Below are 26,817 nucleotides of genomic sequence, written 5' to 3'. Positions count from 1 at the left end.
ACAGGTCCTGGAATAATGGGTGGATCCTCTGCTTAGAAGGGTGATGGCATTTGATGGCATGAGACTTACAAGAACGTTTATGAAAAAGAGTCTCAAAGAGCTTGTACCTTTCCTAGAGTGGGGATAGGGGATGGGGGTCCTTCGGGTCTGACTGAGGAAACAGGCTAAAGACAGAGTGAGTACCAGTGAAGATGAATAAGGGAGGAGGGATGGGCTTGAGTAATTGCCCCTCCCCAGTTCTGTGGGGAAGGCCCCAGATTTAACTGCCATGGGTCCCAGAATGCGGATGAGGTGAGTTTGACCATGACTTTACAATACCCCAATACTCTTTCAGTAGCAATAAAGAAGGGCATTGTTCAAGTAGCGGGCCCTAGTCAACCTCTGGGCTGGGCTGAAAAGTTGGGCTTTTTTCCAGGCAGCCTCTTCTAACCAAACTTTTCTTCTTCCTCCAGGTTTAATGATCCCTATTGGATTAGCCTTCATTTTCCAAATCCCATTTTTGGAGGTATGGAGGCAAATGGCTAATGTTGACCATGTCTATACTACACATCCAGTAACTTAATCCAAATCCACAATGGAAGGCCTTGGAGGATGGGAACTCGAAGCCCACCTACTCATGTGCCCTCGCAAGACTTCCTCCTCAGAACCAGAGGGTGGGACTAGATCAGGGGTTCATGAATCCTTAAGGAATTAAAGGAAAGATTTCAGAGATCCCCCTTCTCCCCTCTCCTGAGACATTCTCTCTAAGGCCAATTCACACATCCACCCTTGGGGGCTGCTCACATCATGGGAAAGGACTCTATCTTTAGCTATTCTTAGCCCATGACAATTATCAGCTTAGGACTGTGGGGTAGACAAGTGTTCTTCTAAGTTGGAACTTTCCCAAATATGACACAGCTGAAATCTCCCTCCTTGAGGGCAGGGATCTAGAAATGTGCCAGAAATAAGTACTTATGAATGAATAACAAAAGATCCTGCCAAGAGGAACTTGTCTCCATTAAATTACCAACTCCTCTTGAGGAGGGATTATTCATTCTTTGTACTGTTACATGTGTCCCTCGTGCCTGGAACACAGCAGTGCTTAATAAATACTAATAACTGATTAAAGAGAAGCGTCAGACAACCAGGAAAGGTTAAAAGTGGCTCTTGAGACAGCATCAATGGGCTGTGTTGGGGGATGGGGAAAAGGGACACATGGAGTTCAGTGCTCTTTGTGCTTCTCTCTCTCCTTATTTCTCATCTTGGACATTTACTTTTGTCTCCACCTGGGCCAGGGGTCTCTGGTGGTGGCTCTGGTTCTCCCCCATTAACAGAGACCAGCTCCATCTCACTCTACATCTTCCTGAAAGCTCCCATGAGACATCCACTGTGGAGCAAAGCTCTATATCAGGGATCCTCAAACTTTTTAAATAAGGGGCCAGTTCACTGTCCCTCAGACTGTTGGAGGCCGGACTATAGTAAGAACAAAAACTTTGTTTTGTGGGCCTTTAAATAAAGAAACTTCATAGCCCTGGGTGAGGGGGATAAACATCCTCAGCTGCCGCATCTGGCCCACAGGCCGTAGTTTGAGGACCCCTGCGTATGCTCAGCTCTTCCAATCCAGGGTGGTCTGCCTAGAGGAACCAGCTTGATATTCTTAGCAGAATAAAGGATTATAGATTCAAACCATACACCTAGAGCTCGAAGGAACTTTAGCCCAATCCCCTCACATCACAAATAAGGAATCTGAGACTTAAAAAAATACTTGCCCAAAGTCACAGAGTGGGAAACATCAGAGGTGGAATTTGAACGCAGGTTCTTCAGCATCAGATACCATATTTTCCATTGTACTTTGCTGGCCCATAGGTTTCAAGGATCTCCCTTTTAAGACCCATTTTTCACTGGCTAATTAAAGGCAGCAAGTGCTATGTTTGTAATAGGAGTCCCAGAATGAATTCACCAAACCAGGACAAAAACGGCTCCCCTCTGTAACGTACCTGACGAGTGGCCACCCGGCAAACTCTGCTTGATGACCTCCAAGGTAGGAAGGGCAGGAGATAGTCCCTCCCCCTCCCCAAGAAATCCTATGCTGGCTTGCTATTTTTTGGGCCCCTCCTGAACATGTGTCCCAGCTTGAGAAGTCGGATGGATTTCCAGGATGCCCTTTCCTAAGGGAAGGAAGCTTTCACCCTGACACCACCTTTCAGGTTAACCAGACATCCATGCAGTAAACACGTGGGTCACTTTTATTATTACCTAGCAAAAAAAAACCCAAGTTCATTCAACAAAAAAGTACATGTAAACTTATCGTCTGTCTGGATTTCACACACACATATACACCGAGAACCGCTGTGTGCGTGTGTCCGTAGATGTCCGTACGCACAGTTGTCTGTGTGTGTGTGTGCACATATACCTGTGTACGTGTCCACACACACACGCTCTACATTCAGGACACAAGGGTCTGTGTGCAAACAGGCTGACACGTTGGCAGGTCGGCAGCCTCCCGGCTGGCTGGGCTGGGACGATTCTAAGAAGGTGGCTGATGTTTTGCAGAGTTGAGTTCTTTTTTGGGGGGAGGAGGAGGAGGAGAGACAAAGAATAAAGGAGAATAACAAACCCCCAAGGAAAAAGTAAAATAAAAATCCAACAGCGGTGAGAAACATTGCACATCAGGCTAAATCTTTGGATTACTGGATTCCGGGATGCCCATGCCAAACCTTTCAAACCGGGACACAACTTTGCTACTGTTAATGCTGAAAAAAGGAAGAGAAACACGTTTTAGCCCCTGGTGGTTTGCCACGGGAGTCTCTAAACTTATCAGACAGGTGGGGAGAGGGGGTGAATCTACAATCCAGCCCTGATCCCAGACATCTGACAAAAGGGTCACAGGGATGCCACCATTAACCAGGCCAGGAGACCCTTCCACCCCTTCTCTTAGGAAGACGAGCCCCCGTTTTGCTTTCGTGGCTGTTCGTCCTGATGGACCAGAAAACCCCTCTCAGGTTTGGGGGGAAGATGAGGAGCAAAGGGCCGAGCCTTGTGACAAAAAGAATCTTAACAGGGGCCCTAGAGGTGGGGATCCCATCTGATAAGCAGAGGAAGCCCAGAAATCAAAGAAATAGAGGTTCAAGTTCCAACTTGGTGATTTACTGTGCCCAGCCCAGGGTGAGTCAGCCATCGTTAGCCATAAAAGGAGGCTAATAATAATAACCATAGGATCACGTGAGATGATGTCTGCAAAGTGCTTCAGGAGTCTTAAAGCACCGGAGAGCCCCAGCTGTTTGAGTAAAGAGCCATTAAAGTGGACGTTTTTGAAATCATGAAATTAATGTCTTTACTATCTCCATTGGGCTGGAGAAGCGGGGGGCTATGGGCGTGGAATGTTGCATACACAGTCGCTGTGAGTTAGTTTTATTTAATTGTCTTTTATCCTGTTATAATAGAAGGCTGACTTTACAGGGGAAGGAGGAATTGAGGCATATCTGGAAAAGATTCAGATGTAAAAACAAAAGGCACCAAGACAATTTTTTAGAAAAAAAACAAAACACTGTGGTGTTTTTTTTTTAAACTGACTTTTCAAGATTAACAAGTAAACTGAGTCTAATGAGCAAGATGGCTGCAGAAGTCCTGCCTCCCATCAGGAAATTCTCATGGTCCTAATTCACAGCACTCAGCAATCCCGGCCCATGCCCAGAGTGAATTTTGGGTCCAGTGGAATTTCTGAGATCATCTCTCCCATCCCTTTCATTTTTAACAGATGAGCTAACTCGGGAGCAAGTGACTCCCTCAAGCTCACACAGGGAGACAGGAATTGAGAAAAGAACAGAACTCACAACCTCAGATTCCTAATCCGATATTTTTTGCCCTACAAAACACACCCTTTAGTTTTGCTGTATTAAAAAAAAAGTTTGCATTAACTGTGGGGCCCGAAGTGTTGGGAAAAGTTGGGGTGTCATCTTTACAAGGGTAATCCTTGTGACATTGACCCATTCATCCATACTGATAACGGGAACAGAAGCAGCAGCTACAAGAAATTTTCTTCCATGGACATCCCAGGCTGGGGTCCTCCTGATCATCGGACCATGGATTTAAGGCTGGAGTCTGTGAACTTGTTCTTTTAAAAATTCTGATCACTGTATTTCATTGGAACTGGTTTCCTTTGTAATCCTACATATTTTATGTTAAGCATTTAAAAACATGACTCTGAGAAGTCCACGGGCTTCACCAAACTGCCCAAGGAGGCCATCACTGAAGTTAAGAACCCCTAAGTTAAAGTCCAGCTGGACTACGTGTTTTGCCCACAGTCACTCCGATAGTCAGTAGCAGAGATGGACTCTGCCTTGACGCTTCCCTCAGATGAAAGAGCTGCAGACCTTTCTCAGATTTATTTAGATGCTCTTGTTACATCCTCAAACTTAGGATGCTGCTCATAGGAAGAGTCACTGGAGTAAACTGCAAACATCCCTCACCCCTACAACACGGGCTCCAGCCCTTTCTCTGCCTTGGTAGTACGGGAATAGTGAGAAAGAATTGCTCACAACATCGAAGGTACATCCAGGAGAGAGTTTGCAAAGCCGATCAAAGTGCTTGGGGGGGGATTAAACAGAGGCAGCCATATCCCACAGTTAGCGAAGGAGTTAGTTCCCAAAAAGTGTGTTATACAAGCAAAAAATAAAAATAACAATAACAAAACAGGAAGGATTTTTCTTTAATTAAAAAACTTTTGGAGAAAGCATTCAGCCAGGCAGAAGTTACATCCCCCTGGTTAATGCAAAGAATCCGGGTTTGCATTTTAGTCAGTAGAGGCAACTGTTTGAAGTTGAGAAGTCGATTAGGAGAGAGTGAAAAAAGCCGAGGAGACATGCAAGGCAGCGCCAGGAGCTACAACCTAGAAAAGGAAACAAACAGACAAAAAACAGCCAATACGCACAAACCGTTGTAGAGTTAGCGATCATTGAAAAATAGTGGAAGCGGACATTAGAGAAATGTTAGCTTGGGATATGCCCAAGTCCCTAGGAGAGATCCTGGTCTGGACAATGGACACTCTCTGGATCTGGGGAAATGGTGTGATTTATTTGTGACCGTAACGGACTGTATAGGTTACCTTCCCAGTGGAATATAATCTCCTCGAGGATGGAGCAATTTGGTTTTGTCTCTATATTTTTAGCATGTGACATACAGTAAGTACTTAGTAAATACTTGGTGAATTAAATTGAACATGTATTGTGACAACCCAGAAAAATAAATACCCCAAATATTCTCTGTATAGAGGGTGGGCAAATGAGTATCAACTGATACAAGCAGCTCAACCACGCAAACCAGCAGACCCTCAAACGAAACTTGTTAATGCTGACCTATCACTAATGTAGATTTTTAAAAACCATATCCAACTTTTCGGTTCTTTCTTACCAAGATTTGGAAAATAAACAAGCTAAATGATGTCTTTTGAGATCGTGCCTGATCTTACATGATTAGCTTGCAAGCCCTGACTCAGGAAATCCAAAAGATCAGGAGATTTAGGGCTGGGAGGGACTTCAAGGTCAGCTGCTCTAGGGATTCTCAAAAGCACCCCACTAGGTCCTAAATTCCACTGGCTGTGCCCAAGGTTTGGAAAATTACGTTACTGCGGCCAAAAAGAAATTTAGAAATAATTTTGTTTACTTTAAAAGCAACTTCTCCTGCATACATGATAGGACAAGTTCCGTATTTCACAAATAAGATTCTCCCAACCTTTATCTTGTAAAGAATTTGCTCAAAAACTGGGTTTCTATTACTGAAAAGAATCTCCCGGGGGCTCTCCTAGACTGTGCCCGAAGAATGAACAAAAGAATTGTGGGAACTACAGAACTAATTCAAGCCCAGATTATCTTACTGAGGACAGGCAACTGAGGCCCCAAGAGGAAGTGATTCTTTCAAATTCACTACTGAAATAAATAGGAGAGGCAGGCTTTGAAGTCTCTGACTCCAAATCTGGGGTTTTCCCCACCACATTACTTATAACACTGACTCACAACTAAAAATTAAATTCAAAAAGCAGAATGGGTAATGGGTAGTGCCACACCTGGCCTCAGAAAGGGCTGAGTGCAAATCCTGCCTTGGATGCTAAATAGCTCTGTGGTCCCAAGCTGGAGGAGAGATCAAATGCATGGGAAACAATCTGGAAACCTTAATATGCTCTGTAAATGTTTGCTGTTGGCATCATTTACTAGCTGTGGGACCTTGGGTGAGTGAATTAACATGTCTGAGCTTCTGCTTTCTCAGGTATCCAAAAGGGAAGCCACCTGTGCTGCTTGCCTCAGCCCCCAAAATGTTTTTTTTTTTCCCCCAAGGAGAAACACAGTAGAAATGGGAGCTATGGTCATTGGGACTTGGGCAGTGGCAGATGGAGAGAAGGGGCAGCTGCTCCATTGGCAGGAACCTGGCAACATCAGGGGTTTGTAAGATCCTAAATCTACATCTGGAAGATTTTTCACACAATCATCTCAAGAAATAAAAGTGCTAATGGCACCCTATAAATTTTGGCACTCTGAGTCAGAACCCCTAGTGCCTCACCCTAGTTAAGGTTTCTGCACTTAGTGACATAAAGCACTTTAGAAGTCCCAAGAGTTTCTTGGGACTATGAAATGCTCTCTGTTCAAAATAAAAATATCATTTTGGTAAAATTCTCTATTATAAGATTTCCAAGCTCTAGCCAGGCTTTGGCTCATATACTTCAAGCAACACTCTTTGAATCAGTATCTCCAATGTCTGGCACATGCTTAAAATATAAGATCCTCGAAGACAGGGACTATATATAGAAAGCACGTGTCTGGCACATAATTAGGTACTTAATAAATGCTTGTTGATGTTATTGCTATTTATTAATACTTATTGATTGATTGATAATAGAAGAACATGGAGCACTAATAGCGCAACATTGCACTCTTGGGATTTGCCCTTCATTTGGGAGAAGGGATTTAACGAGGTAAGCTTCCAAAATCCAAACATAAAATCACATTAAGCTATCAGCCTCAGAGGAAACATATTACTGTTGCTACCTTCCCTCTGCCCAAAAAGCTTAATGGATAAGGTCAAAGCCAAAAGGAGAAAGGAAGCCCAGTGTATTTGTCTAGAGTAGAGGGTTATCAGACAAGAGAATTTGGCAGTGAAAGGGAAGCCAGTACAGGCAGAGAGAAGGCAGAAATAAAAGCCAGAACCCAGAGAAAACCACCATCTTTAAACCAAAGAGGAACTTTAATGATAAACCAATGATGGGAATGCTCTCCAAAACTGCTACAGCTGAAGGAGAAAGGTGCTGAGGGGAAGGGAGCCCTTTTATGTGTGAGACACAAAACCATGATCAGAACACTTTTTGCAGTGGTCTTGGGGTGTCTTTCAGTGGTCAAATGTGCCTAGGATATTGTGAAGTCTCAGACCAGACTGGGCAAAAAGACCATACCAATAAATTGCCCTGAGGGCCCCTGAAAGGAGTTATCATTTTTTGTGATTTCCTGTGATTTCCTTAAGGTCCAATACCCAGAATGGAAAAATAGCAGAGAAAACTGGGATTTCACTGTCTTGGGAAATTCCCATTGTGGAAAGTCCCTTTGCTGTTAAAAATCAGCCACTCCTCAGTAACTTAATTCACCTGGATCACAGAGAGTTTAAGTGACTTGCCCAGTTACAAAACTAAAATCATGATCATAATTACCAGTATTTATGTAGCGCTTTCAGGTCTGCAAAGGATTTTATAAATATTAACTCAGTGATCTAGTCAGCTTTGTCAGATTGAAGACTTGTACATGTCTTCCTGATTCCAAAGCTAGTCCTCTGCCAGTTATTCTACGTTGCCCTTCCCTGGTAATCAATGAAGTGATAATTAACTTCTATATTTGGGGGAAGGGAGGGCATTTGAAGGACCTCCAACTCTGGGGTTCTTGGGAATACCAGGAAGACACGGAAGTGGTTTGGACCAAGTTTACATTACTGCTTTTTGACTTGAGAACTTAAATAATTCACTGAAAAATAAGAAAGCATCAATGTCTCAACTTGCCGGTTCAACTTTTTAAAAAACACACTTCATTGCATGGGAATAAAAAATAAAAAACATGAGTCAGGAGCTAGAGGAGAAGGGTGAGGGAAGGGAAGAATGGATGCAGGATGTATGATGGGTGAGAAACGAGCACCCAACAGGACACACGCTATTCCTCCAAGAGGGGACGGAAGGTTCCCCTAAATTCTGGGTGGTAGTAGCGCCCTTTGGAGTAGCGATTCCGCCAGCGACTGGGGCCGAGCCGTGCCGCCATATTGACGTTTGGAGAGTGTGGAATGCCATCCAGGACAGTCAGAAGCCAACAGGACGGAGGGTTGAGATGAGGACAAGGTGAAGGAAGACACGATAGGAAATGCAACGGTAGAGAGAGAGATGTAACAGGCCAGGTGTGAGGAAAAATATACCCCAGGACAGACACCAATGGAAAAGAAAAGAGAAAAATGAGAATTAGAAGCTGGGCTTGGGAAAGCAGGAATCACAAACAGAAAGGTACTGGTATTCACTCAAGCAGATATATTGGCATCTGGGTCCCTGGATTATGAAAACATTCCCTTTTAAAAGGATCTCTTCTTTTGTTTTAAATGAAAATCACTTTAAAATATTTCATTAACTATTTCCCAATTGTAAAGCAAAAAATAATTTTAAACAATCATTTTAAAAAATTTTTGAATTTAAGGTTTCTTTTTGATGGAATTGCATTGCTATATCCCAGAATCACAGAACATTAGAAGAGGGGGAAGGGACCTCAGGATCACATGATCTAGAACTGGAAGGGATTTGGGGGCCATTTAGTGCAATCTCCTCATTTTACAGAGAAGTAAACTGAACTCTACGAACTCAAATTGAAATGTCTAAGATCTCGTAAGATATCCTTGGTCTGTGAGTTATTTATAACCCATCAAAGTCTCATCAAGAGAAAGTGCCAATCTGTATTACTGGATGGATGTTCCACAGAGAGGATGGATAATCTCTGTTATACCCAGAGTTTTATATATATATATAAAATTATTATATTATATATAATAAAGTATTATATATAATTATTACATTATATATAATAAAATGTTATATATGTGTATATAAAACAATGAAAAAAATTTTAAAAAAAAAATATATATATATATATATAAAATCTCTGTTATACCCCAAACTGTTATACCAAGTTTTGTGGGGTAATCTTACGCCTTTCAGAGTCTGGATTAGCAATCCATTCTTACCATGTTACAGCTTTCATCTGTAATAAGAAGGGGGGCATAAACAACCCCTTCCCCCACCCAAGTTCCCTTCTAGCCCTAAATCTCAAAGTTAAGATTTCAGCGATCTTCCCTCCAGCTAGCTCAAAGCTGGAGGTTTGACTTCCTCCCTTTTCAAAGATAAAGACAGACCCCAGAGGAGAACTACAGAAATGCAGCTTGAGGTTTGGGTATAACCATATTCCTTCTCACCAACAGCTCATTGGGGGCTGCCATTTTACCCTTGAGTGTTCCCATCTCAGGATTGCCAGTATATCTTTGACAAATGAAAACGCCTCAAAACACAAGTCTGTGTTTGAACCAATCATACCAGACAGCTTTCTGGCATGGCTGCATTTGGAAACTATATTCTAAGCAGGTGGCCTGAAATGGGGCACCCTAAAAATTCAGGGGGCACTATTTGTGCTTTGGGCATGTTAGGGACCTAATCTAAGAGATTTCTATATTTTATTTGGGGGTGTATATGTATGTGTGTGTCCTGTAGTTACACAGAGGCAAGATGATGTAGATATAAAAACATATAAATTTAGAACTGGAGGGGATCTAACTTCAAAAAAATCTAATTTTACTTTTATTTATTTTTCCCCTGAGGCAATTGGAGTTAAGTGACTTGCCCAGAGGAAATGTTAAGTGTCTGAGGCCAGATTTGAACTCAGGTCCTCCTGACTTCAGGGCTAGTGCTCTATCCACTGCACCACCTAGTAATTTTATTTGTTTTACAGGTAAGAGGCCCAGCTGAGTTAAGTGACTTGCCCAAAATCACACAGGAATTTAAGCTTCTGCTTAACCAAGTTAGGTCTTCATGAAGTCTATGATCTGGGCTTTCTTCTATGCTACAAATGGCCCTGGATGCAAAGTCAGAAGATGCTGGTGTGAATTCTGGCTCAGCTACTTACTGCCTGTAAACTGAGCACGTGCAGGGCACAGGCTCTCTCCTGGCTTACATTTTCCCACCTGGGTGTTCCCCCCATATTTGTGACCCGCCTTCTATGTCACACATAGTATAGGCTGGTAGAGTCTGACTTCAAAGTCAACCACCCAGGGGACCCCAGGTTCTGGTCTCATCTATGATACCTCTGGGTGTGTGTGTGTGTGTGTATGTATGTCCCAGGACTGTCCTGAGGGGAAGGTGGGGAAAATGTGAAATGGCTTTAAATGAACCCAGAAGCTTGGGTGTTCCTCAATAAAGGTAGTTATCGTGTGAGCAAGCTCATCTGAAAAAAATCCAATTTTTGTACAAAAATAATTTTTGAGTGGGGAGCGGAAGGGGTGTAAATAATGCTTCCTCATCTCTCACTCAGCATTAAAATTTGTAAAAGCCAACACTTTAGTGGAAGGAAATGCCATCTCTTGAATCCCTCCCCTTCCTTTTCTTAGGTGAACACTGGAAACTGGCACAGGAGAGCCCTTAGGGAAAGGTGTTCACCAGGCCTGATTTCCCTCCCCAAAGCCCCCTTGCCATATAAATGATCCCTCTTCTTCAATGGCCCCCATTGTAACTTTCTTTGGACAGGGAGTCAGGGCCATACCTTCACAGGCTTCAGGTCTTAAGGGTGGGCACGGAAATCTGGGCAGAGCCTCTTGCTCTGGGGGATACTTACTCAGCCGATTTCCAGAAGTGGCCTGGGTGAGAGAGGCGCCGGTTCAATTTGGGCAGTTTTTCCATCATTTCCATTAAGAGGGGAAAGCTGGGTCTCTCCTGCAGGTCAAAGGCCCAGCAAGCAGACAGGATCTCCTGCAACAGGAATAAACATTCGTTTATTTGTTCTACAAGCATTTGTGAAGCACTTAGTAGGTTAGATAAGAAATGAGGCAAAGAATGGCCTCTTTTACCTAGTTAAAAAAAATTAGTCTGGGAGGGGAAGACCCCAAACAGAAACAATTAGTATTTATATTCACTCTTAGCCAATCTAGGCCCAAACGATGGCCAAGTGGGGTTTGGTCGGGAACCTATGGTTGGTCAATCAATGAGAGCCAGTGTGAATCTGGCACAGTTGGGGGAAAGAAGGAGGGAAAGACTAAAAGAAAATATCTCTATCCATGCTGCCAAGGACCTTAGGGGTAGGGATGGGGAGACTCAACAGATAAAGAAATACAAAGTAATTTAGGCAGTGAGGAAGCACTAATCTTTGGGGAGATTGGGAAAGGCTTCTTACAGCAACTGAGCCATGGAGGGATTGCATGGGGGGAACTAGGCAAAGGTGGGCCACATGCTGACTTACAAGCCCCCAGATGAGCATTATCTACAGAGCCCTTTTCCAGAATCATGTTCTTTAAATGTATAAAGTACATGATGAAGATTGCAGAGTTCACCAATTCTACTGAAACGCCATTAAACAGTTTTTCAGAAAGCTCATGGAGCCCAGATTCAACGCCCCGGGTCCCCGGCACCCCTCCCGCCCGGCCCTGCCCTCCTGCCTCCCCAGGAGGCACCCGGCTGAGTGGGGGCACTACACTGACTTCCTTCCCCAAGCTGATCCCCGCCAGGACTTGCTTGACTCCTTCCCCGCTTCCAATCTGCCAGATCAGGGCTTCTGCAGGTTGGGTCTGGAAAGGCCAGTCTCTTGCTTGTAGTTCATACCAAACCGTCCTGGAAAGACCATCCAGACTGAATCAGGACCATAGAGAAAGCAAAGCAGGCCAGGGGGGACGAAGCTGGACTCTGGGCCGGCCTGAGCGGCCTCTGGGCTCCTTCTTGCTCCAGGCCTGGATTCAATGACTGCCAACCAAGCCTTCCATGAGCCATAACCCCCACCAAGATCACCAGAAACTGTGTCATTTCCTTTTCCGGCTCATTTGACGCTGCAAAAACTGAGGCAAACAAATTAATACTTGCTCAGGGTCACACAGTGTTAAAATAGGTTTGAGCTTGGAATATATATATATATATATATTATATATATATATATATATATATTCTCTAGATATTCTTTCTATATATATATGTTCTCTCTCTCTATATATATATATGTATATATTCTCTTTCCATATATATATATATATATATATATATATTCTCTATATATATTTTTTTCTCTATATATATATATTCTCTCTCTATATATAATATTTTCTATATATATTCTCTTTCTCTCTCTATATATATATATTCTCTGTCTCTTCATATATATATATATATATATATATATATATATATATATACTCACACTCTCTCTCTCTCTCTTTCTCTCTGTGTATATATATATATCTACTACTGAGCTGAGCAGTAGTAGATACAGAGCTAGACCCGAGGGTCCAGCAGACCAAATGTTGCTTCTCCCACTGACCAGCTATGTAACCACTGGCACATCAAGCAACAATTGCATATTGTTAATTTCTAAATTTCTTTCACTTATCTATTTAAACACAATTAAACAATTTATTTGTGCCATCTTTCCTCCTCATAAAGGTCCACTATTCCCATGACTCACTCATGGTGGCCAAAGGGCCCTTCAGGAGCGGTATAATCGCTGGAGAGGGCAGGTCTACAAAGCCAAAAAGAGTTAATCATTAGCTGACCTTCTACCCGACCTCGTTGGGTTCCTTCAAGTCTCAGCCAAAGCTCTCACCTTCAGCTTTGTACTTTCTCCCGTTAAGATTTCATCCTGTCTATGTCTTGTTGGGATATGTTATATTACCTGCTCTCCATTAGATTGTAAGCTCCTGTTTATTTATTCTTTCTTTGTATTCCCAGCACTTAACAAGGTGCCTAATATACGTAGGAACTTAATGAATGCTTGCTGACTCACTGACCGCTAACACGGGAACACAGGGAGACTTGCCCCAGATTCCCCTGATTAGCCCCTGCAGGTCCCCCAAGGCTTCTGCTTACCCAAAGGCATACACGTCAGCAGCTCTGGAGAAGGGCAGCTTATCTTCATCTTTCCCTGGAGTCATTTCCCGAACGATTTCAGGGGCCAAGTAGCACAGCCAATCGTGTGGCAGCTTCAGTTCATTCTCCCGCCTGAATTGTAAAAAGGAAGAAAAAAAGAATTGGGAGAGTTTGGTATATTCCAGCTTCCCCTCTGCTTCCATGCAGGAGATTAGTGAAATTTCCACCATATCTAAGCTACAGAAGGCAACAAACAGATTAGATTAGGGGGTTCTAAACCCAGGGTCCTTGAATTTGGTTTTTAAAAATACTTGGGTAACTATATTTTAATAGAATTGATTTTCTTTATTATTCTATGTATTTTATCTTATATATTTAAGCCATGATTCTGAGAAGAGGTCCCACCGTTTGCCTAAGAGGTCCAAAACAAACACAAGCCAAAAAAGTCAAGATCAGAGCTTCTTAAACTTTAACTACTTGTGGCCCCTTTTTGCCCAAGAAATTTTTATGTAATCCAAATATACAAAATAAGTATACAAATCAATCATTTACTGGTAATAAATCATAATTTTACAACCCCCATATTCAATTATAAAACCCTATATAGAATTTCGAAGCACAGTTTAAGAGGTTAGGGTCTAAATGAATATATCACCCAGCAGGCAAAGTTAATCTGTAAAATCCCAAATCATTATTAGGCGGGAATTTTGCGTTGGTTTGTTAAAGGCATACCACAAAAGGAGTGAACAGCTCTCTGCAGATGGCTGGGTTTCTAAAATTATTTCATTGTCTTTACTGGGATGGGAGTTGTTCATTACTTGACCAGAATCAAAATTTTCTCTTCTGTTAAATGAGGGAGTTGGACTCGATGGAGCCTCTCCGGCTCCTTGACTGCCTCACCTGCCCTCCTGCACCACACCGGAGATCCCAAACAGCCCAAAGTCTGTGATGACAACCTTGCCATTGTCATAGAAGATATTCTTGGATTTCAGGTCTTTGTGAACGATGCCCTTGGCGTGCAGGTACCCCATACCCTGGAAGAGAGCCCCAAAACAGGTCAGATGGAGGGAGGGTCTTGAATCTAGAACCAGGGACTGTGATTCCGAAGCTGCTTGATTTAGACATGGCTCCCTCAAAAGTGGAGTATGGTATGTGTGTGTACATACATACATATATAAATGTATATACGTACATATATACACAACACACACACACACATTGGAGTGGGACAAAATAGTGAAGAAGAAATAGTAACAGGTATATATTTAAACACATGAAGATAGTGACATTAATTCCAAAGAATTCAGAAATGGGTTTGATTCAACCCAAGGCCAGTCTATACTAGATGTGTGACACTGGGCAAGTCACTTAACCTGTCAGTTTTTTCATCTGTAAAATGGGGACAATAAAAGTATTTACCTCCCAAGGTTGTTATAAGGATCAAATGAAATGCTAACTGTAAAGCACTCAGCCCAGTGTATTCTGGCTTTTATATGCTGTTTCCTCCTTAGGACGGCATGGATTATTTTTGCTTTTTCTTGGTTATTTCCAGCTTATCCCAGCACACAGTAGGCACTACATAAATGTTTGCTTTTATTATCATTATTTGAACATAGTAAGCATTTCATATTTGTTAAATTGAATAGAATTAAACAATTTAAGGTTTATAAAGTACTTCCATCTCAATGACTGAGGTATAAGTTATGGAAATATTACCACATCCATTTTGCAGATGAGGAAACAGAGATTTAGAGTAGCTATGGGACTTTCTTGCCCATGGTCACAGAGCTAGAGAGTATCAGAAATCAAGTCCAAACAAGTTATATCAATAAGCATTTATTAAATTTCTAAACATGGGGTAGTGGAAAGAACCTAGATGTAGAATCAGAGGCCCTGGGTTTGAATCCCAAGTTTCCCCAAGTAGCAAACTTGGGATTCAAACCCAAGATCCATCTGTGTGATCTTGGACCTCAAGTTTGACCTTTATGGGTATCTTTTTCCTCAATGGTAAAACTAAGAGTGTTGGGGGAAAAGTCTCTTCCAGCTCTAGAAACCATGATTTATTCAACACTAATGGAATGCTCACTATATGCAAGACATTGAGATAGGAACCAAGCCAGACAGACAAAAAGAAAATGGGCACTGCCCTCAAGGACCTTATATTCTAGGTTACTCTAAAGTCTACCATGAGCAGCCTGCACATAGTAAATACTCACTAGTTGAGGAAACAGAGTCATAGATGTCAAAACTGAATCTCTCTATATAAGAAAGGATGAACAGCTGAACAAGGTTATGGTGGGGCAAACCATTTCCTATATTGAGCCTTCTCTCAGTGACATTAACTCTACAGAAGGATGTGAAGTTTTTCATCTTGTTTTCTCTGACCTGTCAAATCTCTTTCTTCCTATTTTCTCCATGTCAGCCTATTTAGTATCTAAACCCGCCTTTGGGGAGGAAAAATTCCTTTTTTTTTTTTTTGAAAACTTATTTTATATACATGTTTAACATATATTGGATTACTAGCTGTCATGGGGAGAGGGTGGAAGGAAGGCAGGAAGAAAAATTTGGAACATATATTTTTTAAATAAAAAGCTATTCTTTAAAAAAAAAAAAAGACTCAGTTTATCTTGTGTATTCTGATTTTTATATGCTTAGAATGGAAGCCCCTTGAGGGCAAGGATTATCTTTGCTTTTTCTTGATTATCTCCAGCTTAGATCAGTCCATGGCATAAAATAAATACTTATTTGGTTGATTGGTTAATTGATTATTGATTGTATGGGGTAAGGGATGAGGATGGAAAGGAGCTATGAATGCATAAGGGGGAAAAGGAGCCACTTCTGGGAAACAGAAACAGAAACATGACTTAGCCATGAAGAATTAGCTTTGCTATATCAGCTCGGTCTTTTTCTCCTGAGTCTCAGAAAGAAGACTTCCTTCCCCTTTCTCACTACCCTGACTATCAACTTTCACTTGAAATGAAGCTATAGATTTCTAGAAAAGGAGCATTTCCCGGATCCAAAATAGGCCCAAGCATTTCCGGGACAGTGAACTGGGCCATCTTCATTTTTCCTGCCCTTCCTCTCCCCCCTGACATTTCCTTTCTAGTCACCTGCCCAAAGCTGGAGCCCCCTCCCATCTACTCCAGGAGCTGAGTCTGTGGCTGGAATGCTCTCCCCTTCAGCCTAGTTCATCTTTTTCGTGAAGTCTTTTCTGTCCCACTTACACACACACACAAATTGCCAGTACCTCCTCCTCCAAATGACCACGCATTTCCTTTACCTGTGTCCTGTACCTACTTAGAGACATATGTTGGATCATAAACACTTGGAAGACTGAGGTTGCCTGACGCTGAATGTGCTATGGGTTCACAAATGCTTGTTGACTGACTAAAGTACAATCAGGATAAAGGCAGGGAGCCTCCAGAGGGTTATCATTCCTCCTCTCAGAATATCATCCATTTCCTGTAAACCCTCTGGACGGGAAGTCCACATTTATGACACTTAGCTCAGGGATTAGGAATCTTCAGGAAAAGTGACAGGGTCACACCTATTTCAGGGAAGATTTAAACTTTGGAAATATTTTGAAGTGGGGGGAGTGAGAGCAGGGAGGTACAACAGAATAGAGATATCTCAGGATGATCATTTACCCCTTAGACATCAGCAAATGATAAAAATCAGTGCTTGATTTATTGTTTTGTTGATTGTTTAGACTTAAGAAACTGAGGGAGAAAAGATTAATAATGCATAATCTTAAAATGTGTCCTGAGTACAAGTTTTCATCCCCCACCCATTCCCCACCTTGGAGAGCTGATTGTTAAACATTTTATCAGCATGCTCTTTGGTGGAACAATTAAAGATTCATAGACTGACCTAGACAGTGATTTGCTCAATTCATACACATAATAACTGGCAAAGTGATGATGTGACTCCTAAACCAGCAATTTCCCCCTGTTCCTTGATTTGCACATGGAAGGGGAGGGGGTGGGGACTCGTATGCATTAAAAATAATGATGATAACTGACATTCACAGAGAGCCCAATCTGCAAAATATTCTGCATGAACTAGCTTACTGGAGTCTCCAAACAGCCAAACAAATTCCTCCTGACAAATCAAGGGTTCAGAACCCGGAGTCTGTGAATTTGTGTTTATCAGTATTTTAATAACTCCATTTCCACAGAATCGGTTTCATTTGCCCGCGTTCAAATCCAGCTTCAGACATTTCCTAGAGCTATGTGATCCTGGACAGACACATAATCTCTGCCTCAGTTTCCTCAATAGTAATGTGGGAGGGTGGGGAGCTAGATGGTGCAAAAGACAGACTCCTTGGAATCAGGAGTTCAAATCTGGTCTCAGAGACTTAACACTTCCTAGCTGGGTGACTCTGAGCAAGTCACTCATCCCCGAAAATAACAAAATAAAACAGTAAAATGGGAATGATAATAGCACCTGTCTCCAAGATTGTTGTATTTCATGAGATCATATTTATAAAGCATTTGACTTAAAATAGGCTCTTAATAAATGTTGGTTCCCTTCCCTTCCCCCTCCTGCATATTTTATTTTATTCACTGTTCTAAGAAGGGGTCCAGAGGTGTCACCAAAATGTGACCCAAAGGGTCGGGGACATAAACAATCATAAGAATCCCCTATTTTATTCGACAGTCATTTTTATAAATCACGGGTAGGGAAGGTTCTGTGAATTGCTGGAGGACACATGGGTGGAAAGTTGACCATTTCAATCAGTTACATGCTGGGCACTGTAGTACAAAGATAAAAATGAAATAAAGAGTATCTACCTGCCCTCAAGGAGCTTCTGATCTATTTTACACCATTGCCATGGCGGCAAGAAAGCAAGAGCTGGAAGGAATATCCCACGGGAAAGGCAGCCGTCCGCTTACCTTGATGATCTCCTGGGCAATCTGCCTGGTTTTGTTGATATCCAAGCTGGTCTTGGGATCCCTCACGAAGGAATGGAGCGTCCGCCCTTTGCAGAAACTGTAGGAGAATGAAGGGAGGGTGAGAGAGAGAGAGACCCCATGTTTCCTCTGTACAATGAGGGGGGGAACCCTGACAGTTCTCACATCTTCTGAGTGATGGACAGAGTGAAAAATGAATTGGTTCTGGTGCGATAGGGCTTGGTTCGAGTCCCATCTGATCCCTCCCCATTTACTAGTCCTGCCACCTTAGACAACCTCCCTGTGACTCAGTTTCCTCATCTGTAAAAAGAAGGGTGAATGGGATACAGTAAAAGAGGAAGTAAAGAGATACAGTAAAAATTCCACCTTTGATGATTTCTCCCTGTGTGACCTAAGGCAGTAATTTTAAATCCTTAAAACTCAGTTCTGTCATCTGTAAAATGAGCTGATTGGACTAGATCGCCCCCGAGATCTCTTCCAAATCTAGACTGAGAACAATCGCTTATGTGGATGCAGGCTGACCAAGCCTACAAGGCGGTCACCCACAAGTAGACATGCCCCAAATAATGGAACATTCTTTCACTGAGCCCAAGGAAATGAAGCAACATCGATTTATGTCACTGAAACAGGTGGCAAAGTGAACAGCATGCTAGATCTGGACTCAGGAAGGCTTGAATTCAAATCTTGCCTCAGACACTTATTGTGTGACATTCCACAAGTCACTTTAGCTTTCATCATCAGTTTCTTCATCTGTAAAATGGGAATAATTAATAACAGTTGCTACATAGGGTTATTGTAAAGATGAAACAAGAAGATGCAAACCTTTAAATGTTTTATGTATTAGTTGTTAGTGTGGTTATTAGGAAGCTTTTCCTGGTCCCCCCAAGCACCAATGTTGCCCCATAACAATTCCCTTTTATTTCCTTTCTCTTTCACCTGGATAGAGCTACATGTAGCTTCTCCCCAGACAATGTAAGCTTCCTGAAGACAGAGACTGGCTCACTTTTTTGTTGTTGTTCCTCTAGGATCTGGAAGAGTGCCTGGCACACAGTAAGTGCTTAATAAATGCTTGTTGCTCAGATGATCTGTGGCTTTATTCTCTCCATACACTCAGATAATAACTTTCTTTAAGGGAGGGCTTCTTAAACTTTTTCCACTCACAACTCCTTTTCACCCCCAACATTCTACAGAACCTCAGGTATATAGGTATATAAAATATTTAATATACATTTAAAATAGGAACAAATTAGAATTTCATGACCCCCACATTCAGTTACAAGACCCCATATGGGATCATGACCCCCGGTTAAGCTTTGCTCTAACACTTAAATGGTCCCTAAGTATTGCTGTGGCCAAAAAATCCATCCCTCTCTAGCCAACTAGATAACAGTCTCTCTATTGGTCCTTAGACAATAGAAGTGCTTGAAGCCTTTCCAACATGGGAGACCCTTCTTGTATTATCCTGGAACAGCTCCCCTTCACCTTCACTAAGGGAAGACTATGGATGTAAGTAATACATTTTTATTTTTTAAAGTAAGCTTTAAAAAAAAAAAAACTTTAAAAAAGGGCCCATGTACCAGTTGGGGGAGTTTTGAATTTTAATGATGTCAGTGCAGAAATTTCAGAGGTTGTGCTTGCAATACAACATAATAAAATAAAAGAGATTTGGTAAACTGCTACTGTTTGTAGATTTCTGCAATAGCTGTTGGGTGAGAAAGTTTTAATTGGCCATGGTTCCTGCCCTCATAAATGGGATAGCCAAGAAAAAATGGATGATACAGCAGCAAAGATATAATATTCCATTATTCTATATTCTATAACAAGTTTTCCAGAGATTTAATAAGTTCTTATTAATGCTTTAATAAAATCTATAATAAATTTGTACTGAGTTTTCTAGGTCTGAGGGCCAAGCCTTAAGTCAAGGAAAATTCTTAAGTCAAAGAGGACTTGTAGCCAAGATCTCTGTCTCTATGAAGTTGAAAAAAAAAGGTAAGCAATCCTATTCAATAAGATCCTGTTTTAAAAAATTATCTGGGAAATCAGATTTTTTTTGATGCCTCGCTACATGAAAGAAAAAGAAAGAAATGTGTATTTATTAAATGCCTAATAAGTACCAGGCACTATGCTAAAGACTTTTAAAAAAATATTATTTCTTTGGATCATCACAATAATTCTGGGAGATTTTTACAGTTTACAGTTGAGAGAATGGAGACAGGCAGAAATTAAATGACTTGGGTGTGGGTCACAACCAAGTTGGTTGACAAGTTGGTTAATTTTATTAATGAGATGATTTTCTAGATCAAAAGTGTAAGAAGGATGTATTAGTCTGCTGGACGTGGCCTTCTTCAACAATGAGATGAGAACAAATCAGTTCCAACAGAGCAGTAATGAAGTGAACCAGCTACACCCAGAGAAAGAACTCTGGGAGATGACTATGAATCACTACATAGAATTCCCAATCCCTCTATTTTTGTCCGCCTGCATTTTTGATTTCCTTCACAGGCTAATTGTACACTATTTCAAAGTCCAACTCTTTTTATACAGCAAAATAACTGTTTGGACATGTATGTATATGTATGTGTGTGTGTGTGTGTGTGTGTATATATATATATATATATATATATGTATATATATATAGTATTTAATTTATACTTTAACATATTTAACATGTATTGGTCAACCTGCCATCTGGAGGAGGGGGTGGGGGGAAGGAAGGGAAAAATTGGAACAAAAGGTTTGGCAATTGTCAATGCTGAAAAATTACCCATGCATATATCTTGTAAAGAAAAAGCTATTTAAAAAAAAGAAGAAGGATGTATTAGGGAATGAATGTGATATAGAAAAAAAAATACTGATAAAATTAATTTTAAAAGGTAAAGTGAGCTTGGGCCACAGGCCCTCTGCTTACCTGGTGATGATGGCAAGGTGGGGGGGATTCATACATGCTCCCATGAAGAGCACGACATTCTCGTGCCGCGTCTGCCTATAATTCATGACCTCCTTCTTAAACAGCTTGAGATGGTCCTGGTTGTTGCCATCGATCTCCAGAAGGCGGATAGCCACCTCCCCGTGCCATCTGCCCCGGTACACTTTCCCCCATCGTCCCTGCCCGATCGGCTCCCCCAGCTCCACCTGCTCAAAGGGAATGTCCCACTCCTGCAGGTAGACGCTGGTCTTGCTGGCTTTCCGAGAGATCATCCCTTTCCACGGCTTCCGGGAATTGGGGAGATCATCCAGTTCATCCTCATCATCCTCCAGTTCTGATTTACTTGCCTCTTGTTCTTCCACCTAGAATGAAAACAAACAAACAAAAAGAATCTATGAGATAGATAGAAGCTGTGTGGTCCAATGAGGGAGCCACTGGCTCTATCTCTGAGCGACCATGTAGGAATCCTAGCCCCAATTTGGGCTTTGGTTAGGTTGGATTCCATGAGCCATCAAGAACTCCACCTGGCCCCAACATTCTATATTCCATGATCTGTCAGTGACTAATGAGCAGCATTAGAGAATTATACAGATTTTTGCTAGTGGCCACAGCAATGAGGAAGAATGGTCAATTCAATGTGTTTTTGTTTGGGGGGGCGGGGGGGGAGGTTGGTAAATAATTTTTATCATTAAACTGTTTCTACCCTTTAGACCATTAGTAAATCAAAATCTCTCTCCCTTTCACAAGCCACATCCTATAATCACGCTGTAGAATAATAATGATGATGATGATGATAACAATTAACATTGATTAAGCACCTACTATGTGCCAAGCTTTAAAATTATTATCTCCATAGCAACCCTGGAATAAGGACTACTATTATCCTCATTTTATAGATGAGGAAACTGAGACAGACAGAGGTTAAATTATTTGCCTAAGATCCCACAGCTTATCATGTATTTGAGGTCACATTTGAACTTGGGTCTTCCTGATTCCACGCCTGGTACTCTAGGCTCCCAATGCATAGAACCTGGTTTCAAATTGGTCTTAAGGAAGCAGCTAGCTGGAGAGATAGACTTGAATGCAAGATGACCTGAATTTTTATCCTGCCTCTGACATTTATTAGCTGTATAACTGTGGATAAATCATTTTATTGCTTCCTCATCTGAAAAATGCCTCTCAGGGTTTTAGGAAGATCAAATAAGCTAACACATAACAACACTTTGCAGACCTTAAGGAGCTACATAAATGTTAGCTATTAGTATTAGAAGTAGTACTTAAGTACTAGTATTAAGGATGCACATGTAAAGGGAAGCATAATTCACAAATTTTTAAATTGTTCTTTCCTTCTGTGGATTGTTAGAACCTTCTATAACATAATTGGGTCAATGAAGCTGTCTACAACTCCATTTCTCAACTTTCCCAAATGAACAGAAAGCTGAATTATACCCACTGCACTCTGATAGTATCATTAAGGCTTCTGTGGGGCAGAGGAGAGGAGTGATTGACCCAGCGAGCTCTGCTGTGCCATCTCCAAGCTCACCTCTGTTTCATGGTCCTCAGTCATGCTGGCTTTTGGCTGGTCATTGACCCTAGGGAGAGAAGAATTTATCAAAGAGAGTTAAAGGCAGAGCATTATGGTTTTCATAAGGATGGAAAGTTAAGCTGTAAGCAAGTTTGGATTTAGAGATTTCTGCCTGGTTCCCCCCAAGCCAAAACCATGATTCTTAATGTCAGATAACTATCTATGGTCAAGTTACTAAATGTTCCTGGAGAAAACATGTTTTTAATTCATCTCTAAAGGATATGGTGGTATTCAGGTCCCTATAAGGGTTCTTAGAGGATTAAAAAGCTCCCACAGGATTAGAATGGGGAAACCAAAGTTTTAACTTCAGCTCTGCTACCACTAATTTTGGTGTGATCTTGGAAAAGACACTTCCCCAATGTGGACTTGTTTCTTCTTCCCTAAAAGGAAGGAACTGATATAGGGAATAATTTAGACAATAACAACATGGAAAACACAAACAACTTTAAAAGATTTAAGAACTTTGATCAATGCAATAACTACTTATGATTCCAGATTCAATGATGAAACATGATATTCTACCTCAAGATGTGGAGAATATTTTGTATGACTATGAATATTTGTTCCAAAAGTTTTTTCTCTTCTTTTTATTAAACTAGATGTGAAATGGGAAGGAGAGAAAATAAATGTTTTTTAATTGAAAAAAAAAATATGAGGTAACTCACTCAGACTGATAGGGTTCTTTCTAGGTCTAATCTTTCACTTTCTCCCATATTACATCCATAGTATACCACAAAACCTTCCAATGTTACATGTAGGTAACAGGGATTAACACCACCACTACTTCCCAGTTAGTTGAACATTAAGCCAATAAAATATTTTGGGCCACCAAAGTGGGTAATCCGTTCAAATATCTATGTTGACAAGGAAGCTTAACTTTAATCTACTAATACCAATTCCACAAATAATCAGGTAAGAACAGGAAGGTTTAACTCACAACCATGTTATTTTGAAGAAATTTGGAGTTTATTTTTTATTAACTTAGAAAAGCAGAGGGAAAGAGAATTAAATAGAGATGAAGGAATTCCTTGTTGGCTGGAAAGAGGGATATGAAGGTGAGGTAGATGCTTACCGCGTCTCTTCAGCTGCATCAGGGACTTGGGGTGCTTGGGATGGGGTAGAGATGTCTAGAAAAAACAAAAATATGACACTAAGAATGAGGGGCCATGTTTCTCAGTCATTGAAGGTCAAGGGGGCAGAGCTGGGATGGGTTCAAACTTTTGTTTGGAAATAACTTCTTAAGCAAATTGATTTCTATCTTCTAAACCAAAGGAAAGACTTTACAGACTTATTTCCATGTCCACCATGCATTCCACTTCAATAAAAGTGCATTTTGCAAGTTAAATGATCAATCAAAAAACATTTGTTAATCACCAGTCTAGGAGGTGGTGAACTGAGGCAGGTCTTGAAGCCAGCAGTCCTTCTTCTAACATATACCAACTGTATAACCCCGGGCAGACTGTTTACTTTTCTTGGGACTCAGCTGGTCTCATGCTAGGACCCAACCCCACTGCTCTCAATCAGACTCTGAACCTCATCCCCAACCACCAAGTCTGTTGCAGTAATAGCCCCAAAGAGCTTCCTGATCTACTGTTGTCTCTCTCCCGTCTACCCTTCATACCCCTTCTAGGCAAATTTTCTTTATGTAAAGAGTTGGGTTGTGTTATTTTTTTTGTTCTTTGCCTCTATCCTACTCATTCCATATGACTAAAGAAGTCAGGCTGTTTAGCAAGATGGTGCACCCTGTAATCCTAGCTACCAGAGATGCTGTAATTGGTGGATTTCTTGAACTTAGGAGTTGGTTAGGCTATGCTAATTGGGTCTCTGCTCTAAGTCAACACCATATGGTAAACCCCTGAGATTGGATCATCAGATTGTCTAAGGAAGGGCAAACCAACCCACTTTAAAAGTTAGAAAAAGGCCAAACAGTAGTATGATTGGGCTCATGAGTAATCTAGATATTTCCAGTCTGGGATAAATGGAGAGACCTCATTTGAAAAGGGGGGGAAAAAAAAGGAGATATTTCTAATCTAGTCTGATTTTACTCAATTCAAAAATAGTATTGAGGTAAATTTTTGTGAACTATAATATAGAATTTTGAATTTATTGAATTCATGTTTTAAAAAAATGAATATTTAACTGATATATTACAGTGAACCTAAATGACACACGACAAATAACTCAAATTTGAAATATATATACATATATAATGTCCTTAAGATGTAGAAAAGTATGCAGTTTGGACAGAATACAATATAAGAACCAATATTATATACTCTATAAGAACCAAGAAATCTGAATTTTATTTGTGGCTGGGATATATAGGAAAATAGATCTAGAGCTGAAAGGGATCAGCAATATCTGGTTCAACTTTTCACTCTAAAGATGAGGAATTGCATCTGAGAGAGAAGTTACTTTCCTAAGATTACAAGGCAGAATCCAGCTCCTCTGCTTCCAAATCCAGCAATCTTTCCTCTATACCAGTTGTCTATCTGTGTGTCCCCTACTCTGTAAATAGGGAGGAGGAGAAGGGAGAGAGAAATATAGTGTTGATCATCGACCATCCACCAGACGATAGAGACAACTCAGTATGACTAATGAACATCCATGAATGCAAGCTCCGACTTTGAGGGAATTTGGCCAATTCATCTGAACTGGAATTGAACCTTATCTGACTTACTAATAGTCACAGTTTCAGAACTGGAATAGATCTCAGAGGCCACTCAGTCCAACCTGTCCCTCCACAAGCCTCTTCTCTACAACAGACCAAACAAATAAATAGCCAGCCTTTGGATGGAAATAGTCAATGAAGATATATCTCCAACCAAAGTTCCTTCCCAGATAGCCCAGTCCACTCCTGGGTAGCTCTAATTGTAAAAAAATTTTCCCCTAGGATTATTGTAGAGCTGGATTATCTAATCTAAGAAATTGAAGGCCAGAGAGAGGAAAAAAATTAATTGTTAGTAATGGCAGAGCTGGGATCTGAACTCAGGTTCTTAGATCTCCAAGGCAATTGTACTGACCCATGTCAGGTGTACTATACCATGTCACCTGTACTATATCATGTCAATTGTACTTTACTGTGTCAAGTGTATCATATGTTAATTGCACTGAGCTATGTCAATTGCCCTGAGCCATGTCAGTTGTTCTGTACCATGTCAATTGCACTATACCATGTCAAATGTACTGTACGTCAATTGCACTGTATCATGTCAAATGTACTGTACGTCAATTGCACTGTATCATGTCAAAGGCACTGTATCATGTCAATTGCACAAAGCCATGTCAAATGCACTGACCTATATCAGTTGTACTACACCATGTCAATTATACTTTATTGTCTCAAAGTGTACTATACCATATTAATTGTACTGAGCTATATCAACTGCACTGAGTCATGTCAATGGTACTGACACATGTCAAACACACTAACTAATCAGTTTTCCTGTACCATGTCAACTGTCATGGTATACTATGTCAATTATACTGAGCGCCAAGTCAATTGCACTGTATGCTGTACCGAGTTCAAATTTTTTGCATTTTGCTACATTTAAACCTCTCAGGGACTCAAATTCCTCATCTGTAAAATGAAGATGTTAACCCAAGGGGTGCCTTGGAGCTTTAAGCCTCTGAGTCTGATCCTAAATTTGCCTTTTTGTAACTCCCACCCATAACTTTTTGTTTTGCCCTCTGGGGTCAAGAACAAGCCAAACTCTTCTTCCATAGGATCCTTCCATTCTTCCGTTTTTCAGTTGCTTGTTCTTTCTCCCCTCCCAGCGGTCTCTTGTCCCCACTGAACAACGCCCAGTCCTTCAGACAGCTCTACTATCCCATCAGTCTAAGGTCCTTTGTCACACTGATCGCCATCTTTGGAGACTCTCCAGCTTACTACCCTCCTCCTAATATGTGGCCTCTGGAAAAGAACTCAATATTTAGAAAGAATTCTCTTTCTTCCTTTGTAAAATAGGGATCAGTCCCTGGGAAAGGCGTCAAAGCTCCTCTCTGCTTTGCCATTCTGAACTCTAGGAGCAGGTAAAACTTCACTGATAGCAGCAGCTGCTGAAGAGCGTGTCTGTACCCACATTACTCATTAGCACCGCCCAGTGTCCGGCAGCCAAAGAATTTCCTGTTTAAAGTTTTTTCCCCATAGATACTATAGGACTAAAGGGCAAGAATTTCCCTGTTACATTCCAAAGTGGACACAGACTCTAAATCCAATCGGCTAGCATGGTGCAGTGGGAAAACTTGGAGCTTTGAGGTCAAATCCTGGTTCTATTATAAATTCCCGGGTAGTCAG

The 26,817-nt window shown here is 41.2% G+C and overlaps 1 protein-coding gene across 6 annotated transcripts in view; it reads right to left on the bottom strand.

Annotated features, from left to right (window-relative positions):
• Window positions 1-2,202: 2,202 nt before the first annotated feature.
• KSR1 (kinase suppressor of ras 1) overlaps window positions 2,203-26,817 on the bottom strand; it is a 199,985-nt gene continuing 175,370 nt past the window's right edge. For 3 of the 6 annotated variants that reach the window (XM_031967659.1, XM_031967661.1, XM_031967664.1), the window contains 9 exons: window positions 23,593-23,647; window positions 22,479-22,527; window positions 20,918-21,297; window positions 17,992-18,088; window positions 13,997-14,130; window positions 13,097-13,228; window positions 11,719-11,854; window positions 10,866-10,999; window positions 4,874-8,241 (listed from right to left, as the gene is read on the bottom strand). In XM_031967659.1, coding sequence (XP_031823519.1) covers window positions 8,160-8,241; window positions 10,866-10,999; window positions 11,719-11,854; window positions 13,097-13,228; window positions 13,997-14,130; window positions 17,992-18,088; window positions 20,918-21,297; window positions 22,479-22,527; window positions 23,593-23,647 — 1,199 coding nt within the window. In that variant the 3' untranslated portion in view covers window positions 4,874-8,159. The other 3 variants (XM_031967660.1, XM_031967662.1, XM_031967663.1) reach the window with 2 other exon arrangements.

Source organism: Sarcophilus harrisii, chromosome 4 (assembly GCF_902635505.1).
Source record: "Sarcophilus harrisii chromosome 4, mSarHar1.11, whole genome shotgun sequence".
NCBI lineage: Eukaryota > Metazoa > Chordata > Mammalia > Dasyuromorphia > Dasyuridae > Sarcophilus > Sarcophilus harrisii.
The sequence above is the reverse complement of the archived record's forward strand: the minus strand, read 5'-3'. Positions and strand labels throughout refer to the sequence as shown.